The sequence below is a fragment of the Oryzias latipes genome, chromosome 15, assembly GCF_002234675.1.
Source record: "Oryzias latipes chromosome 15, ASM223467v1".
Taxonomy (NCBI): Eukaryota; Metazoa; Chordata; class Actinopteri; order Beloniformes; family Adrianichthyidae; genus Oryzias; species Oryzias latipes.
Genome location: NC_019873.2, coordinates 3,746,532 through 3,766,382, shown reverse-complemented (window position 1 = coordinate 3,766,382; position 19,851 = coordinate 3,746,532). Strand labels below are relative to the sequence as shown.

General features: G+C 40.9%; 1 protein-coding gene across 1 annotated transcript in view; it reads left to right on the top strand.

Annotated features, from left to right (window-relative positions):
• The window catches only part of LOC101160579 (solute carrier family 2, facilitated glucose transporter member 9-like), a 28,962-nt gene extending 9,613 nt beyond the window's left edge, over positions 1–19,349 (top strand). Inside the window, exons 6-12 of the mRNA XM_004076895.3 lie at positions 478–610; positions 1,473–1,660; positions 12,335–12,445; positions 12,756–12,857; positions 13,322–13,397; positions 17,120–17,247; positions 18,350–19,349. Of these exons, the coding sequence (XP_004076943.1) occupies positions 478–610; positions 1,473–1,660; positions 12,335–12,445; positions 12,756–12,857; positions 13,322–13,397; positions 17,120–17,247; positions 18,350–18,604 (993 nt within the window). The 3' untranslated portion in view covers positions 18,605–19,349. The remainder of the gene's footprint in view (positions 1–477; positions 611–1,472; positions 1,661–12,334; positions 12,446–12,755; positions 12,858–13,321; positions 13,398–17,119; positions 17,248–18,349) is intronic.
• The last annotated feature ends 502 nt before the right edge of the window (positions 19,350–19,851 follow it).

Sequence of the window (19,851 nt, the reverse complement as noted above, 5' to 3'; positions counted from 1 at the left end):
CCTTTGCTGTATTTTAAAAAAGTACAGGTACAATGGAATTGTCCAGTAAAAGAAAAGTTGTACATTTCTAATAAAGAAACAAACAGGAAATCTAAATTTTGCGTTACTGTAGAGACTCAAGTAACGGTATCGGCAAATATTGGCTATTGCGCACAGTTACAGGGAAATATTGGTTATCGAATCGACTGGAAAAAATTATATCAGCCCATCTCTAATTGTGCACTAATTTCAACGCTATACATAACAAACCTACTTACAACCTTGTATCAACAACATTCTCAAATAGTCTTTGTTTCTAATTGAAGTATTATTTGCATTGTTTTTTTTTCCAATTAGCCAATGGGGTGGACCAATCGGAGAATTCAATAAACATCCTAGTTGCCCACTTCTTGAAAACATGTTGCACAGTGTTCAAATGCTTCTGTCAGTCTGGTATCCTTAGTATACACAGTAATTAAATTGATATTAATATTGCAGGAGGAGCACTGGCCACTTTTTTTGTCTGTGGTTGTGGTACCCACTTTCATCCAGTTGATACTGTTGCCGTGGTTTCCAGAGAGCCCTAGATACCTGCTGATTGAGAAGAACAACGTCCACGCCACAATCACAGGTTTGTAGTGTACTTTATGCTTTGCAGCTATGGGTGTTTAGATCAAGGTTTTTCAGTTCCGGTCCTCAAATACCCCTGGACTGCATATTTAACTTTGTCCATGTGTCACATGACATTATTTGTTTTGTGCATTTGACCCCAAAGCTGTTATGCTCTCAGGCATGGAAGTGTTCAATGCCTGTAAAATGCAGAGTTTCCTGACCTCGAGAAAAATTGGTTGTGTTGTGATAATCGCTGTCATTAAAATCATTCAAGAAAACATTAGGAACTTTTAACCCTAACTCTGAGCGATGCAAGGGGTAAAGTGCTTTAAGTGGCAACATCCCTTTTGCATAACCACTTTTAGAATTTCTTAAAAGACTGCAGCCTGAACAAAAATAAGGAACACTGGGCTTCATCCTAAAAGACCACCATTTGTCTTCAATGTTTTCTTTATAAATAATCATCTCTCTTTGAAACATACAACTGTAAAGAACTAATCTTCCCCAGATGGACAACAGCAATATCACATTTTTATTTCTATTTAGTAGTAACTCTGATTCACTTACTCATACTGATAATCTCAACCAATCTGTTTACTGTCTAAACATATGGGATTGTCTACTTTTCTGCACTGCTTTTGCAGTTTATCTTTGGTTTTGTTAAGAAAATGATTGCTTTGTTTCAGTTCTCTAGGATTTTGTTTATGGTAGGATTTCAATAACTTTAATTTTTTGTTAAAAAAAACAGGGGGTTTCAAATTTGTTTAATTTGAAAACTGAAATTTACTTTTCTTTTTCCTACCTACTTTTAACTGCAGGTCATTAAATCAAAGTTGTAAGTCACTATATTATGCTGCACATTTCTACCCTTTGCCTTTCAGCTCTAAAATGGTACAGAACCAGATGTAACATTCAGGCAGAGATTGAAGAGATGCAGGAGGAGCAGCGCTCCTTGTCTTCAGTGGAAACTCTGTCTGTCCTGAAACTGTTGCAGGATGAGACGGTGCGTTGGCAGGTGCTAACGGTTGTGGTCATCAACATTGGCATGCAGCTTTCTGGTATTGATGCTGTGAGTACACTAAGCAACAATAAAAAAAAAATTTCTATGGCATTTCTATGATAATGACCTTTGGCACACCAAAGAACGATCTTTTAAATTAAATATTAGTTATTTTTGCAGCTCATTCTAGAACCGGGAAGTAAGACGACTTGATCTCTGAGGAACCAGTTTTCTCTCCTTGTGGGTGTTACTCATTTCATGACGTGATCCTAAAGTCGGCCTTAACAGCGTGTCTGCGTTTCTCCCACAAAAAACATTCAAACTTTTGCAAAGATGGATGTGCATATATGCCAAACACCCCTAGCTCTGGAGCAAAAGTGTGTTTGTGTGTTCAATTCAATTCAGAAATAGTTATATTGGACAAGTAAAAAACAAATGTATATATGACAAAACAAGACAAAATCAAAACAGGGATGCCCACTCTTTTTTGGCATGTGAGCTACTTGATAGATAGATAGATAGATAGATAGATAGATAGATAGATAGATAGATAGATAGATAGATAGATAGATAGATAGATAGATAGATAGATAGATAGATAGATAGATAGATAGATAGATAGATAGATAGATAGATAGATAGATAGATAGATAGATAGATAGATAGATAGATAGATAGATAGATAGATAGATAGATAGATAGATAGATAGATAGATAGATAGATAGATAGATAGATAGATAGATAGATAGATAGATAGATAGATAGATAAATGAAATTTCCCCATTGTGGGATTAATAAAGTCATCTATCTATCTATATACAGTACAAAATCGTTCTGGAGGAATAATAAAATGGCCAAAGGAAGATATACAGACCACGGATGTTAAAACACGAAAGCTACTCACCATGCATGGAGGGTTCCATTCCAAATCCAGCACCCTCAGACTGTATGCTAGCCGCAAGGAAGGAGGCCGAGGACTAGTGAGCGTAGAAGCCACTATCCAGGATGAAACATCCAAAATGCATAATTACATCAAGCTCAAGGCCCCAAATGACAGTGTGCTCAGTGAATGTCTCAGGCAATGGAGAGCAGAGGATACAGTGCTGGAGGACAGATCCTCATGGGAGGACAAACCCCTGCATGGGATGTACCACCGGACCATAACTGAAGTGGCTGATATCAAGAAGTCCTACCAATGGCTAGAAAGGGCTGGCCTACAGGACAGCACTGAAGCACTCATCCTGGCAGCTCAGGAACAAGCCCTGAGCCCCAGAGCAATAGAGGCTCAGATTTACCACACCAGACAAGACCCAAGGTGTAGATTTACCACACCAGACAAGACCCAAGGTGTAGATCTACCACACCAGACAAGACCCAAGATGTAGATCTACCACACCAGACAAGACCCAAGGTGTAGATTTACCACACCAGACAAGACCCAAGGTGTAGATCTACCACACCAGACAAGACCCAAGGTGTAGATCTACCACACCAGACAAGACCCAAGGTGTAGATCTACCACACCAGACAAGACCCAAGGTGTAGATCTACCACACCAGACAAGACCCAAGGTGTAGATTTACCACACCAGACAAGACCCAAGGTGTAGACTGTGCAAAGAGGCGCCTGAAACAATCCAGCACATAACTGCAAAGTGTAAGATGCTGGCAGGAAAAGCATACATGGAGCGCCAAAATCAAGGGTCTGGAATACTATACAGGAACATGTGTGCAGACCTTCAAGCTCCCAGGACTCTGGTAGAGGACCCAAACTTGGGTGAGAAACCACCTGCGGAATGGTAAGAGGGGCATTTTTTTTTACAGTACAGACATGTATATTTACAGTACAAAATTGTTCTGTAAATACAGTAAATCTAATTTTTCAACATAGATATCTGCGGCTTATAGTCCGGTGTGGCTTGTACATCTTTTTTTTTTAAATACAACAAAAAGATACAGGTGCGCTTTCTAGTCCAGAAAATATGGTAATTGATGTAAACTGACTTGGAAAGCACATATTAGTTACTTAAAAATAAATTGTCCAGAAGTATCTCAGCGTTGAATAAAGCCAAACTGGTTCTGGACCACAAATCACTCTACGTTATTCTGTACATTGGTTTTACTATATTTTTCTTTTTGTGTAGAGGTTTGGGGGGAACAAATCTAAAACAACATTACATTCACTTTGAATACTTCAAAAGAAAGCAATATGAATCATGGACAGTCAGTTATCTTGAGTACCGAACAAATTATTCATACAATAAAAATTACTAAAATGTTATGATATAGTAGAGTATTGTACAGCTCAAATAATATTAAAGGCAGAAACTATGTATTACCAATAAATATCCAAAGGTTATTTATTACAATAGAGGATAAATACACTTTCAAGGGAAAACGAACATTTCTCATACACAAAGCACATACAAACAAAAAAAAAGATTTTGTGTTTCAATTTGTGGAGTGAAGTTGTGGAAAAGAACCAGTAAATGCTTTAAACAATGTCCAAACATAAGAGTTTAAGTATGAATACAGAAATATGATCATGGATAAATATGTACAAATACAATACAATACAGAACATTAGAATTTGTAAATTTGCATGCTTATAAAATGAGATTTTGTTATTTATTTGGGTGATTTTGAAAATAAGAATTTCATGTGCAGCTGTAACCAAATATATACTCTTGGCTAGGGCACTGGACTTTGATGTTGGGAGCACTGGGTTTAGGAAAGTAATGATTTAAGGCAAGGGGGTGAAAGTTTATAAGTTTTTTCTTCTTCTCACTCCCTTTTGGACTTTTGTTGTTTATATAATTTTGTCTTGCTTGGGCGGCAGTTTAGCTCAGGCAGTAGAGCAGGTCACCCAACAACCGAAGAGTTGGCGGACCAATCCCTGCTTTCCCTAGCCAGCTTTCCCCCCCCCCCGAGCACGGTTAGTCTGCAGCTTACTGTTCCCCCCAGGGGATGGGTCAAAATGCGGAGAAGAATTTTCCCATTGTTGGATAAAAAAAGTATCAATTATTATTATTCTTCTTTTTCTTTCGGCTTTTCCCATCAGGGGTCGCCACAGCGAAGCATCCTTTTCCACCTCACTGTGTCATGGACATCTTCTACCCTAACATTAGCCAACTTCATGTCCTCTGTTGAGACATCCATATATCTCCTCTTTGGCCGTCCTCTTGCCCTCCTGCCAGGCAGCTCCATCTCCAACATCCTTCTACCAATATATCCACTATCCCTCCTCTGAACAAGTCCAAACCATCTCAGTCTGGCTTCTCTGACTTTGTCGCTAACAAAGGCAACATGAGCCGTCCCTCTGATGAACTCGTTCCTTATCCTGTCTAACCTGGTCACTCCTAAGGAGAACCTAAACATCTTCATCTCCGCTACCAATTATTGTTATTATTATTGTTTTATAACATTTTTGCTTGTTTTATATCAGGGGTGCTCATTACGTCGATTGCGATCGACCGCTCGATATTCAAAGACATGAGGGTAGATCGCAGGCTAGCAAAGTAAATAACCCAAAAAATTCAAATATACTTTTTTTTTAAATCCGCAAGCGAATCAAAATCCTCACCAAGAAATACATGACTTGATTGACATGCAGAACGGCCAATTGAGCATCCTCTGATCCATACGTTACTGCACATGAGTGTTTAAAGACACTGAGCAGCGCAAATTCTGTATGTCATCAGAAAATCACTACCTACCTCACAGCACATCAAGACACAACTGGAGTATTTATTGAGGCCTGAATTGCCCCGCACACCTCCACATTCCTGCCCGATGGATCCGAGCCAACTAAGGCTCCGATGTCTGGTTGGTTCGCCATTACCATCCTGTCGGTCTGGATCTGGAAGTCCAACAGGATCTTTGCCCTCTCATTCTCTACCAGCTTCAGAGGTGTTTCCCATTTGGACCTTGGGGTTTTCAGTCCATACTCTGCACACATTTTCCTGTCTATTATTCCAGCCACTTGATTTTGGCGCTCCATGTATGCTTTCCCTGCCAGCATCTTACACCCTGCAGTTATGTGATGGATTGTTTCAGGCGCCTCTTTGCACAGTCTACACCTTGGGTCTTGTCTGGTGTGGTAGATCTGAGCCTCTATTGCTCTGGGGCTCAGGGCTTGTTCCTGAGCTGCCAGGATGAGTGCTTCAGTGCTGTCCTGTAGGCCAGCCCTTTCTAGCCATTGGTAGGACTTCTTGATATCAGCCACTTCTGTCAGGACCAGGTCTTGAGGACCAACAAAATATGACAGACCCAGGAGTAAGAACTTCAGAGTTTATTTGAGGACCAGAGCAGGCAGGATGATGGCTGAAACTTGACACCAGAGGGAGCTGAGGCAGACTTGTGGGTGATGAGGAATGAGAGGAGGGGAACGGAGCAGAGTCCAGAGCCGGTCTAGGAATGAGGAAGTCCGTGAACACAGAGTTTTGTAGATGAGGAATGTCTTACTGCTTGGTATCTTGAGAGAGGACTTGGCAGTGAGAAACTGGAGGTCGCAGGCAGGTAGGTTGATTGTTGGAAGCTTGAGGCAGGCAGGCAGGCAGGCAGGCAGGCAGGCAGGCAGGCAGGCAGGCAGGCAGGCAGGCAGGCAGGCAGGCAGGCAGGCAGGCAGGCAGGCAGGCAGGCAGGCAGGCAGGCAGGCAGGCAGGCAATCTGAGAGCATGGAGCAAAAAGCAGGCTTGCAGACAGACTGAAACCACAAAGCATGAGTAAGCTGGGAATCAGGCAGAAGACTTGACGTTCCAGCAGTGAGTGGAGCTGCATGGCAGCAATATATACTCAAGTGAACAGGTGGAGTGAATCAGAGGTGACGAGCAGCAGCTGGGGGGGCAGGGCAGCTGCTGTCATGACAACTTCAGTTATGGTCCGGTGGTACATCCCATGCAGGGGTTTGTCCTCCCATGAGGATCTGTCCTCCAGCACTGTATCCTCTGCTCTCCCTTGCCTGAGACATTCACTGAGCACACTGTCAGTTGGGGCCTTGAGCTTGATGTACTCATGCACCTTGGATGTAAGTAAGTAAATAAATACATTTTATTTGTATAGTACATTTCACAGACAGAAGTCACAAGGTGCTTCACAGGTTAAAATATGTATATATACATATAAAAACATGAAAGACAAAAAGCATAAACCGCATGAAACAATCATCTCAAGCACAATAAAAGCAGTTTCAGTTTAAATGCTTTGCAAAAATAAGAAGATTTCACATGACAAGCACTATCCAGGATAAAACACTCTTGGATAGTGGCTACCACGCTCACTGGTCCTCGGCCTCCTTCCTTGCGGCTAGCATACAGTCTCAGGGTGCTGGATTTGGGATGGAACCCTCCATGAATGGTGAGTAGCTTTTGTGTTTTAACATCCATAGTCTGTATCTCTTCCTTTGGCCATCTTCTTATTCCTGTAGGGTATCCTATAACTGGCAGTGCGTAGCTGTTTATTGCTTGGGTCTTGTTCTTGCCATTGAGCTGACTTCTCAGGACTTGCCTTACTCGTTGGAGGTATTTAGCTGTTGCTCTTTTCCTTGTTGCCTGCTCCAGGTTGCCATTTGCCTGCGGAATTCCAAGGTACTTGTAACTGTCCTTAGTGTCTCATACTGTTCCTTCTGGGAGTGAGACCCCTCCTGTGTGGACTAAGTTGCCTCTCTTAGTCCCATCCGGCTACATTTCTCGAGCCCGAATGACATCCCAATGTCAGTACTGTAGATCCTGGTGGTGTGGATCAGGGAGTCAACGTCACGCTCACTCTTAGCATATAGCGTGATGTCATCCATTTAGAGGAGGTGACTGATGTTTGCCACATTTCTGAGTCGGTATCTATAGCCAGCCTTTTTGATTATGTGGCTGAGGGGGTTCAGACCTATGCAGAACAGCAGTGGGGACAGAGCATCACCTTGGTATATCCCACATTTGATGGACACTTGTGCAAGTGGCTTGCCGTTGGCTTCAAGGGTGGTTTTCCACAGCTTCATTGAGTTTCCTACGAAGGCTCTTAGATCCTGTTGATGTTGTACAGCTCCAAGCATTCAGTGATTCACATGTGTGACATTGAGTCACACATGTGAATAAATATCGTTCTGACAGGATTTTAAACCGACACAATTATCACCAAATAATTATTTCCTACACCCCTCTCAGAAATGCAATTTGAGCTTTATTTTCTTTATATATGTCCTCCATCATTAGAAAAATGCCACAAAAACATGTTAAAAAAGCAATTCTTATCAGAGTGGGTCTTTAACAAAATCTAAAAAGAGGTTGAAGGTAATTGAGATTACATGAATTTAGACGTAAAAATGGCAGCAGTAGATTTGCGTCTTGTGTCACCATCAGGCTCTTATGTCTGTCCATTTTCTATACCCACATTATAGGGTTATGGAGGCTGCTGAAGTCGATCCCAGGCAGGGTACATCCAGTACATTTCCAGTCCAATGCAGAGAGATTTCATATTAATCTTCTTTAAATCACTGACGACATTAATGACCGAAGTCAGAGCTCTGTCTTCCCCTTTGGTTTTCGGCGGGAACCATCTCCAGAATTCTGAATGCACTACATCTCCCAGCAATCCCAGCGCACAGTTTCTGGATGCCTCAAACCTGACTCTCATTTGCAATCACTCACAGTTTACTTAAGTACTGCACTGAGCCTCACTCAGTGCAAAGTATTTTTTGTTCCGCTCTGCCTGCATTAGCAAGCATTACTGATCTTCTGATTGTGGTTTTGGACCCTGTTTTGTCTCTGACTCTGTTTGCCTGCCCCTTGCATTTTAAATTGTCATTAGTTTTTGATGCCATAGTCTAAATGCAAATGCACTTCACAAATTTACAGTTCCATTTCCAATTCAGCCATGCATTTTGTAATTTGCCACGTAATAATAAAAATATCACATTTCCGTTTATTTTTGCTTTAAATCAATTTTAAAGTAACTTCAAATCTATTGCATTGTAACCCTTGTGCTATCTTAGATGACCCCATTCTTGCATTGACGTGTTCTCCCCACCATGGCAAAGGTGGATAAAGGTGGAAAGATTTCATGTAATCCATGGACACCAGTGAAGATCACAAATCATTGAAGAAAAAAGGTTCAGAGTACTGTCTAGTGGGTCTAGATGACCCAACTCCCAACGTTAAAGTGCCTAGGATAGCACAAGGATTAATAGTAAGTAAGTAAGTAATCTTTATTTATATAGCACTTCTCACAGAGAACGACTCACAAAGTGCTTCACAAAGTAAAAACAATATAAAATCAGTAGCGATACCCAATAAAACGCACACAGGCATAGAAATAAACAAACAGGCAAAAGTGAACACAAGTAAAAGTCAGCTAAAAGCTTTCCTAAATTCAATTCAATTCAATTCAATTCAATTTTATTTGTATAGCCCAAAATCACAACAACAGTCGTCTCGATGGGCTTCGAAGTAAAACATTAAATCAAAAGGATCACGAATACAAAGAGTTCAATAGAAAAATACTAAAATGAACTAACAAACTGACTAAGCTATACTGGCATCCCTGCCCTTAGACCCCCCTTCGCGGTAAGGAAAAACTCCCAAAAAAACCGGATTCCGGAAAAAACGAAGAAACCTCAGGGGTGCCCACATGAAGGAGGGATCCTCCCCCAGGACGGACAGGCGATTTACCAGAAATCTTAGAGAAGAATTAACTTATCTAAATCTACAACTACATATATAAAAGTCCAGCAGACGAGCTTCATCCAGCCGTGGTTATCGGGACAGTCAAAGGCGCGAGTCGAGCCGGAGACAGGAACCACAGCCAGGTGTAGGAGCAGGAGCAGAGACGAGGTACTCGGTCAGGTACAGAGCAGAGACGAGCCAGAGATGAGCCAGAGGCAGGATCCACAGCCAGGTGTAGGAGCAGGAGCAAAGGCGAGGTAAACGGTCAGGAACTGGAGCACGGATGAGCCAACTGGAGTCTGGAAGCACTCCCACTCCCCAGGAGGGGAGAGGAAAAGAGGGACAATACATGAATCGCACTGCACCAAACAGAGGCATGGAGAACTAAATGATAAATTATGATCAAGAATAGAGGAGAGGAAGGGTAGAAGTAAAAAAGGAAAGAGGAAAGAGGACAGAACCCCAGTGTACCATAGTTACCCCAGCTTCAACTTCTAGCAGCCTTTTAAAAGAAATAGTTATTATTAAGTTTAATTTAAACAAACTAACATTAAGTTAAATAATCTCTGAATACTAACTAGTCTGACAATAAGCCTGTCCAAAGAGGAATGTTTTCAGTCTAGCTTTGAATGTAGAAACTGAGTCGGCCTCTCTTATATGAGCTGGGAGTTTATTCCATAAGACAGGGGCTTGGTGGCTAAACGCTCTACCTCCAACCGTACTTTTACTAATTCTAGGAACCACAAGCAGTCCTGCATTTTGCGAGCGAAGTGTTCTGATTGGTTGGTAAGGGACTATGAGGTCCTTAATATAGGACGGGGCCATTCCATGTAAGGCCTTATAGGTTAACAGGAGGATCTTGAACTTAATTCTAGAATCATAAGTAAAAAGGTCTTAACTTGAGCTTTAAAACACTCGACTGAGTCAATCTGGCGCAGAGACAGGGGGAGGTCGTTCCAAAGTCGGGGAGCAACTGCCTGAAAGGCGAGGTCTCCTCTTGTTTTAAAATGAGTTTTTGGAACACATAAAAGATTTTTTTCAGTGGACCTCAAAGAACGTGCAGGAGTGTAGGGAGTTAAAAGGTCAGAAATATAGATCGGGGTTTGTCCGTGCAGGGCTCTAAAAACTAAAATCAGAATCTTAAAATCTATTCTAAATTTAACAGGAAGCCAATGTAGAGATAAAAGCAGAGGGGTGGTATGAGTGCGTTTATTGGTTCCAGTTAAAAGCCTTGCAGCAGAGTTCTGGACCAGTTGGAGACGTTTAAGAGACTTTTTGTTAAAACAAGTAAAAAGAGAATTACAATAGTCTAAACGAGAGGAAATAAAAGCATGGATGATCAGCTCAAGGTCAGACCTGGTCAACATTGGCTTCAGTTTAGCCACATTCCTCAGGTGGTAAAAACAGTTTTTGACCAAGCGCTTCGAATGAGAGTCTAGAGACATAGCTTTGTCAAACCAGACACCAAGATTCCTGAGACTGGGCTGGGCAGAATAGCTCAGTGAACCAAGGTGTCTTTTGATGGAGGGAATTTTGTCATCAGGAGCAAAAATTATTGTCTCTGTCTTGTTTGGGTTCAGGAGTAAATGGTTGTCATTTAACCAAACTCTAATGCTGGCCAAGCAGTCTAGGAGATTTGAAAGATTTGTGTAATTATTTTTACCAAAGGAGCAATAAAGCTGAATGTCATCAGCGTAAAGATGATAAGAAATATTTGAAAATTTGCTGATGAGTCTCCCAAGGGGAATCATGTAGAGAGTGAATAGAATGGGTCCCAATACAGAACCTTGGGGAACGCCACAAGACAGGATATTTGCTTCTGATGAAAGAGAGTCAACACAGACCTTATAAGATCTACCACTGAAATAGGAGACAAACCAGCTTAGGACAGAACCAGATAAACCGTAGTCGTTGTGAAGACGTTCGAGCATGATGACATGGTTTACAGTATCAAATGCAGATTTTAGGTCTAAAAGAACGAGAACGGTGAATTGACCAGAATCTGCCGCCATGAGCACACTATATGTTGCTTTGTGTCAAAATTCAAAAGACACTGCAACTAATTGGTGTAATGTATTTTCATTAGTTGGGTTTCACGCTTTGTCTGAACCCAAATTTAAGGTGCTTTTGCACACTGTCAGATTCTTATCAGGGCAGGGCCGCCTACCTAAACACGCCAAGCCTCAGCTTTCCTTTCAGTCAACCAATTAAAAATATCACGGATACTCAACCAACCAGAAGAAGTAACCAGGCTTTCAGTTGCAGTTGCTTAGTTCAGTTGCAGCTCACCGCTCCCCCAGGGGATGGGTCAAATGCGGAGAAGAATTTCCCCATTGAGGGATAAATAAAGTATCTGAAAAAAAAAAAAAAGTATTTACTATCCGAGGTCAAGCTATGGACGGCGCTGCTACTCAACTTGCTTCTATGTTTATAAATACGGCAGAATCTATTGCAGCTCTTAGACATTTTTTTTGGAGCCCATCTTTAAGGACTGCTGTGTCATTTAAGAAGCTCTTCTGTTTGTCACTCTGTTGGGTCAAACAAAGAAATGAAATGTCTCAGAGCACATTTAAACTCTAATAAAAACAAAAAAATGAATTTACACTGTCCTCTGTACAGTTGTCATGATCAGGAAAAAGGCATCATTTCAAAAAAGCTTTTTGAAACTAGACTGTAAACCATTTAATTGTTCTGTAAAGTTGAAGTTTTTAACATAAAAATCAATGGAAACCTGGTTCTGGTCTTTTGTCAAAATGCAGCATTTGTCGCTTCCTGGTTTGCGTTAAATTCAGAAAAGAAAGGTGAGAGGATGTTTGCACCTCAAGAAAATAAAAAACTGAAATGCACAGCCATTTATTAAATCATCATATTATTTCTTAAGCACTCTTCAAAAATGAATAAACAAACTAAAAATAAATGTATTTTCCTATAAGGGTGTTGGTCTTCTCTGTTCAAAAGACAGACACGACATGTAGAGGATGCTCAAACATCTCCTTGGCAGGGGATTGTGATACAGAACACTGATGATTAGAACAGTGAAAAGTGAATCTCATTGAAAAATGTAACATTATTCTATTTTTTTCCACTGCAGATTTGGTTTTACACCAATGACATCTTTGAGAATGCTGGTATCCCTCCCCCTGAGATACCATACACCACAGCCGGAACAGGAATCATTGAAATTATTGCTGGACTCATTGGGGTAAATTAAGCTTCAAAGATTGTGATATTTTTTAAATATATTTTTCATATTTAATAAAGGAAAAATGAATTTATGTATGTATATATGTACACCGACAGAAGTAGAAAAAATGGGCAATCTGGAAAACCATAGATTGCTTAAGTGGGATGAAGAACAATAGATTTAAAAATTTTGAAGTAAACGTTTAATGGAAAGCTTTGAAATTGTAAGATATTTTAAAAAAGAGGGAAGTCAAGCTGGCGTCCATTCAAAACCTTATTTGGTCATCTTTTTTAATTTACAATGTGTCTTATCCCTGTGTTTCTTCAAGTGTTTCACCATTGAGAAGCTGGGCAGGAGGTCTCTGATGATTGGAGGGTTTACAATGATGAGCATCTGCAGCGCTGGAATCACATTAGCTCTTCTTCTAGAGGTTTGAAAAACTTACATCAGCCTTTATTAGAGATAGCTGCAGCTTATGCTAGGAAAACCAGTAGTATGTGTAAGCAGAGGCGGAGCTAAAACATTTTTTATTGGGGGCAAGAGGGGTCAGAAGACTTCAGAAGGGTGGCAAATGAGAAAAGCATATATGCTTTTCCACTTTTCCATTGCGTTTACATGGACAAAAGTATATATGCTTTTCTCATTCCATTTCTCATTCCACTATAGTGGAAGTCCAGATGGGCCAGCATTCACAATACAGGGGTGAAGCAAATAATTTGAGGGGCTCAGCATTTCCTTTCAAAATATTGATTTTGTTATTTTTGCAGTGCTTGATTTGGGTATCATCTGCCTTTTAATTTATTTTCCCCAAAAAACTGTGGTTTGTTCAGATGCATTCAAAAACATGAATCTGCTGTATAATGCACATTACAGGCTCTTTCTTCTCTCTTCTAGACTCGTTTATCATTCATGCGGTATGTTAGTGTCTGCTGTGTGGTTGGCATCATCGCTGGTTTCTGTATTGGTCCAGGTAAGTTTTGTGAATCAGATACTAACTTGCTGTGAGACAGCTAGCAGAAAACTGCAAAGACAGTTCGCAAACATTTTTCAAAACTATTGAAACTATTTTTTTCTGCGCTAGCTGCAGTCCTTCTCTTTTGAGTCACTAAAATTTTAAACATACATCCATTTCTCCCATTCATGGATATATTTATTCATTCATCTTCTAAACCCGTTTTGTCCCTTTTGGGGTCACCCTGGACAAGTCGTCAGTCTGTCGCAAGATATTTATTTATGGACAGATTTATTCATGAGCGAACTACTGCCCCCTCAGTGTAAGCTAAGATGCCCAGACTTCACTCACCTCGACCACTTCCTCCAGTTCCTCCGGGGAAACCCCAAGTGTTCCCAGGCCATGGTCTCTCCAGTGTGTCCTGGGTCTTCCCCGGGACCTCGGCCCAGTGGGACGTGACCGGAACACCTCCCCAGGGAGGTGCCAAGAGGCATCTGGACCAGATGCCTGAGCCACTTAGACTGGCTCCTCTCACTAGCTGCGTTTACATGGACAAAAGTAATCGGAATGAACGCCTGATCGGAAGAAAAATGTGTAATGTAAACACGCCGTCCAGAATACTCTGCCCCCATCAGATTTGTTTGGATCAACATTTATTTCCGATCGAGATAGGTGGGTTATGCCGATTGTTGTTCATGTAAACGGTTCACTCCGATCGTGGGTCACTACTGCTCTGGTTTACAGTCATGCATAGACGGTGTTTCCCTCCAGAGAAAGCTTTGGAACTCAAACAGGACCAACCGGCTCCGCGGACACCCGGTGCGAACCGGGACCCCTCTGTGCTCCGCCCTTGCCTCGCAGCCTCTCCCTTCCTATCTTCTCTGACATCACTGATAAGGGGGCGCCAGGGAGTAGCGCTTCGTGCTCTGGCTGCTGGTGGACGGAGCGAACTGTGTCTCTGAGCAGAGCAGCCGGACTTATAGCTTTGTGTTTGAGGCGAGGATGCTTCGTTATGTTTGGGAGGCTTTGGACTGCCATCTATGTGAACGAGCAGCCGAATTAAGGACAACCATGTCTCCCGTCTCCGAGCAGAGCTCGGACCGTCAGCTCACTCAGCGGCTTTGGGGCGGTGTGTGAGCTTTTCAAAGCAGAAATGTTGCTCAGTCCTTAGAAACCGTTCAAACAGTCACGTGGATTTGTGTTTCCAGTCGTGTCCCGACAAAATAAAGGCTGATGTCATTCCCACATGTTTACGTGCAGCCAAGATGCAGATTGCAGCATTTCCTGCATGGATTTTATGTTCATCCAGGACAAATGTTGTTGTTAGCGCGTGTTAGCCTCTCCTTACCCTGGCTTCTTCTGGCTTTGTTCTGCCACAAAAAATAACCAACCACACAGATTAAAAATAAAATGAGCGAACAGGCGCTTCATAATAACCACAACATTAACAAAAGCACGTTTAGAAGATCATCTTGTATATCACGGAGGTGCTACAAATATGCATGTGGCAGCTCGGCTTGTTTATAGCGGGACTCAGTTCCTCTTCCGGTATTTTAAACAGAACTGCGCATGTGCAAATGATTTATTACGACCAAAAGTGCTGCGCATGTAAACGTTTGTTCTATCATTTGTTCTAACGGTTGTTCTAACTGTTGAATTCGAATCCGACCTTTGATCCGATCAAGATATTTTGCACATGTAACCACGGTAACTGTGGAGGAGAAGCGACTCTACTCAAAGCTTCTACGGATGACCGCACTTCTCACCTTATATCTAAGTGAACCCCAAGCCACCCTGCGTAGGAAACTCATTTCATTTGCTTGTATCTGTGACCTCATTGTTTTTGGTCTTGTGTTAGAATAAAGATCCACCTGTAAATTGAGAGCTTTGCTTTCGGATTCAGCTCCCTCTTCACCATGATGTACCAGAACAGCAACCACATAACAGCACCAGGTGATGTCACGCTCCCTCCCTTGTAAACAAAATGACATTTTAACTCCTCCCCCATGGGGCAGGAACATTCCACCCACCCAGAGAGGACAAACTACCTTTCTTAGGTTTAGAACCATGGCCTCAAACCTGAAAGTTCTAAACCTTATTCTAGCCGCTTCAGGCTTCAGCAACCTCTAGAAGTCTTGGCTCAGTTAAGCCACAAGACAACATCATCTGCAAAGAGCAGAAAAGAAACCCTGTGGTCCTCAAATCAAACCCCCTTCCAGCCCCTGCTGCAGCCACTCCTTCAGTTTGGGGGGAAATTCTGTCCATAAGCCCTGGTGACGGCAATACAGGCGATGCAACCGAATGAAGATTCTCTTTTCTCATTAAGGTTATTATAAACTATGCGTTCTGGCTTGTCACCTGGGACCTGTCTCCCATGGGAGACCCTACAGAGGGGATTAGCTCATTTCCTAGGATCACTCAGCTCTCAAACCTCTTCACCACATTAACCCCTCGACAACTGATGCTCTTTCAGGTGTTTTTGCTGCCATCTAGATGCTAAATAAAGCTAATTTTGGAGTCGAAGTTGTCATATTTGCATCAATAGGTGTCAAGAGGGTTAAGAAGGGTGATCCACGGAGGGTAACCTTTGGAACATGAAACATATTTGAAAAACAATCTTTTAAAAAAGCCAAAGGCTTGTAACATAGGTCCTAAGACAAATTAAGAACCGTCTCAAACAATCCTTTTGTCATGAAAAAACCCGCCACTGTTAGCCATATCATTCCAATGGCGTTCAATGAAAGCAGAAACTGAGCCTTAATTTAACCGTGAGTAGGATCAACATGAAAGGAACAGCAATTTAATAAAACTTTTTGAATTTTCTTGCAATTCTGATGTCTGCCACTACCTACTGATTTGCAGCAATCCCTATAGGATGCCCCTTTAGAGTTCTGATTCTTCTAATTTTTCCGCTAGTTTTTGATGACTTCATACTTTCATACTGCTTCTTTGTCTAATTAAAGGGCAAAAGATCATAGATGTCTAACTCATAGTTTCTTTAATGACGTTTGAAATAGTGAGAAAAAGTTTAAAAAAATGTTTACTTATTTAATATTTCTTACTATTTCTACATACATATTTCATTTCCCCCCATTTTTATCATTTGATAATAGAGTTGTCAAAGACTTTTGATGTACTTTTATTTTGAGTGTGTTTCTCCTGAAGATTTAAAAAATAATGGTTTAATTCACCAAAAACAACAACCAGGTATATTTGATTACTGTCTTCATCAGTTTTACAACTGCATTATTTTTATTTTGAGTCAGCAAGCAGTTTTTTCCCCAGACTTGGATTGTTTTTTACAGACAGTTCTGCCCTCTTGTGGTAAAATACCAATACTGAATCTGAAACCAGTGAGGAGTTTTCTTACATGATCATCTATCTAATGGTCATTTCATATTTAACCCTTGTGCTTTCCTATGACCCCCCCTTACATTGACGTGTTCTCCCTACCATGACAAAGGTGGATAAAGGTGGAAAGATTTCATGTAATCCATGGACACCAGTGAAGATCACAAACCAAAGGAAAAAAGAAAAAAGGTTCAGAGCACTGTCTAGTGGGTCTAGATGACCCAACTCCCAATGGTAAAGTGCCTAGGATAGCACAAGGGTTACATAAAAAGTTTTTGACTTGATGTGAGTGTTTCACATGGAGTAGCATGGGAATTCTTTGTGTCTCGTTAGCCAGTCTTCGTACAGCTAAAATGTAATTGCTTGTGATGGCTTTCCTCCCGTTCCAGCTGGAGTTCCCTTCCTTGTCACGGCAGAACTTTTTAAACAGTCTCATCGCCCAGCAGCATACATCATTGGAGGGTCCCTGAACTGGCTGTCCAACTTTACCGTGGGCTTTGTCTTCCCCTTTTTACAGGTGACTGTAATACTTGTTAAAACAAGAACTCATAACTGAAAAGCTGAGCCAAAGTCTGAACGAGTGTGACCTTAATCCATTTACAGGGGCATCCTGAAAATCTGATCTGAGTGGTAGGATCTAACAATGAGCTGCTACAAAGAACCAGAATGACAAAAAAACAACATTCCCTTCTCTTAGCTAAATATTGAACTTCTATTAGCATAGTTGCATACTCTGCATTACTACCACAATTTATTTCATTTTTTGTGTAGCTCAACTTGCACTAGTTCAAAAGCTCACATATGCTTAAACCATTCTTTTAAGCTCCTCCCACACAGTTCTATCCATACAGTTTGACATCCTGCCACAGGGTTTCTATTGGTTAACTTTATTTGCTGGTAGTCATATTTGGTTTTCTGTTTAGAGGTGGAATCTAGTGTTTGTGCAAGGAGACACAGACTGATAGGTGGCAGGTTATCAACATTCAAACAAGACACACTTTGAAAGTAATATTCTACAATCTCAGGTAAAACTTTATTGCAGTTTTATTGTTTTAGTGCTACACATCATTTTGGAATCATTTGAGTTTACCTTTTCTTTCAGTAAATATAGAAAACACTAGTTAAATAAAGCTTACTTTATCATTATTATACTATATATATTGTATCATTATTTACTTTGTCACATTAGTCTCTGTTTTTCATAAAGTTCAGAAACAAACATAACCTTAAAAAAATGCATTCCGTGTTACCAGGCTGTGAATGACCTGATCTCTGCCGTCAAAAAAGCTAAACGGGCCTTTGTTGATAGCCTTGGAAATCACCTGGGAGTCAAACTTAAATGGGATGTTAGCTCATACAGTCCAGACCAAAAGTTTGGACACACCCTCCTATTCATTTGAATGAGAAGGTGTGTCCAGACTTTTGGTGTGTACTGTATATTTACTAAGAATGTCCATAAACAAAATATCTAGATATGGAGATTTCCCAGTTGAAACTGGGGTTACTGAGGCCTCTGATATATGAATATGATGTGGATTCATTTACACATACACCAGTTTTACCAAAACTATCATTAATATTTCTTTTCTCTTCTGTCTTCCTTTTTTCTGCCCCATTAGATGTCTGCTGGGTCCTACTGCTACTTGGTTTTTGCCACCGTTTGTGCGTCTGTGGCCGTCTATGTATATGTTGTGATCCCAGAAACCAAAAACAAGACGTTCATGGAGATCAGCCAGATGTTTTCTAAAAGGGAGGCTGCTCTGGAGACGCAGTGTCTAACTCACAGTGACCATCTAAAGCTGCAGAAGATGAATGGCTATGGCGTAATGGAACATACCTCTCTGGAGTTTGACAGCTCCTCCTCTATTCTCTAGCAGAGATGTCATTTTTGAGGCTTTTAATTCCCAAATAAATACTACAATACAGCATCAGACTTAAGCTGAATGAAGTTAGACTTCCAACTTCAGCTAAACTCAAAAAAGTTACTTTGTAAAATTGTCATTTAAAAAAAAAAGTCAAATAACAAGTAATAATACCATTATTGTGAAAAAAAGGGCCCCTCATAACACCTTTGATCAAATTTCATCTTTCCAGAATGTTGTTTATTTCATTATAACTGACTGGCTTTCCAAAAAAGGACATTGTGTTGATCCATTTGTACAAGCGGCACAAAGTAAAATCACTGTCATCATTTATTTTTCATTACTCTGAACTACTTACCTGAAATAAATATTTACAATTAACTGTGTATTGTATAATTTTCTTTAAGAGGTTTGACATGAAAATAGGTTTGATTCCGACAAATTCTCCTGACCCGCTTTTAGTGGAAGGGGTGTGGCCTAACAGTTTACTCTTGAGTGGTAAGAGTGGTTGCAATAGAAAAGTTGTCTCGTACTGATTCAGCCAATCACTGCTTACTGACGTTGGCTCCAACCTGGTGCCGTCTGTATAGCAAAAAATGGTGACTGTACTGACTTTATTTGGTTGGAGCCAGAAATAAACCATTTCAGGGTGATGTCACCCTCACTTTGTCCCGTTCTCTGATACAGTCAATGGTTTCTTCACTCATTGTTCCATTCTATTTGCACTTCCTGGAATAAAGGTCTAAGAGTCCTTTAATTGGTTTGAGTACAAACTTGAAATATTTCTGGTGCACAGCCTTTAACATTAGTTTTTGTGTTTCCGAAAAAAAAAAGCTAACATTACAACATGTAATGCATGAAAAGTCCTGTGTGAGCTCATTCTAACAGTAATGAGGAGAAAAAGCCTCATCATGCACTATGGCCTCTTAACCAGATAAGCTGAAAAGTTTCTTCAGACATCACAATGTAATTTTCCTGCTTTGGTCATTATTGCACTCAAAACCAAAGCCTTCCTTTTTTGGCAGCAGCAGGACACCAAAAGACAACTGGCAGAGTCCAGGTAAGACTGGAAACAGGCCTGACTCCCTTTTACCTTTGCAAACTACTGCTCTTTGCATTTAAGGTGTTTCTAATTCTGATCATTTGGGCATGAATAAAACGAAGGGCGCAGCTTCAATTTAGTTTTGAATGTCATTTGATTTTCCCACACTGCTTAGGGGCAGAATGCTCAGACATGATGGAGACCATTTTTGGAACAA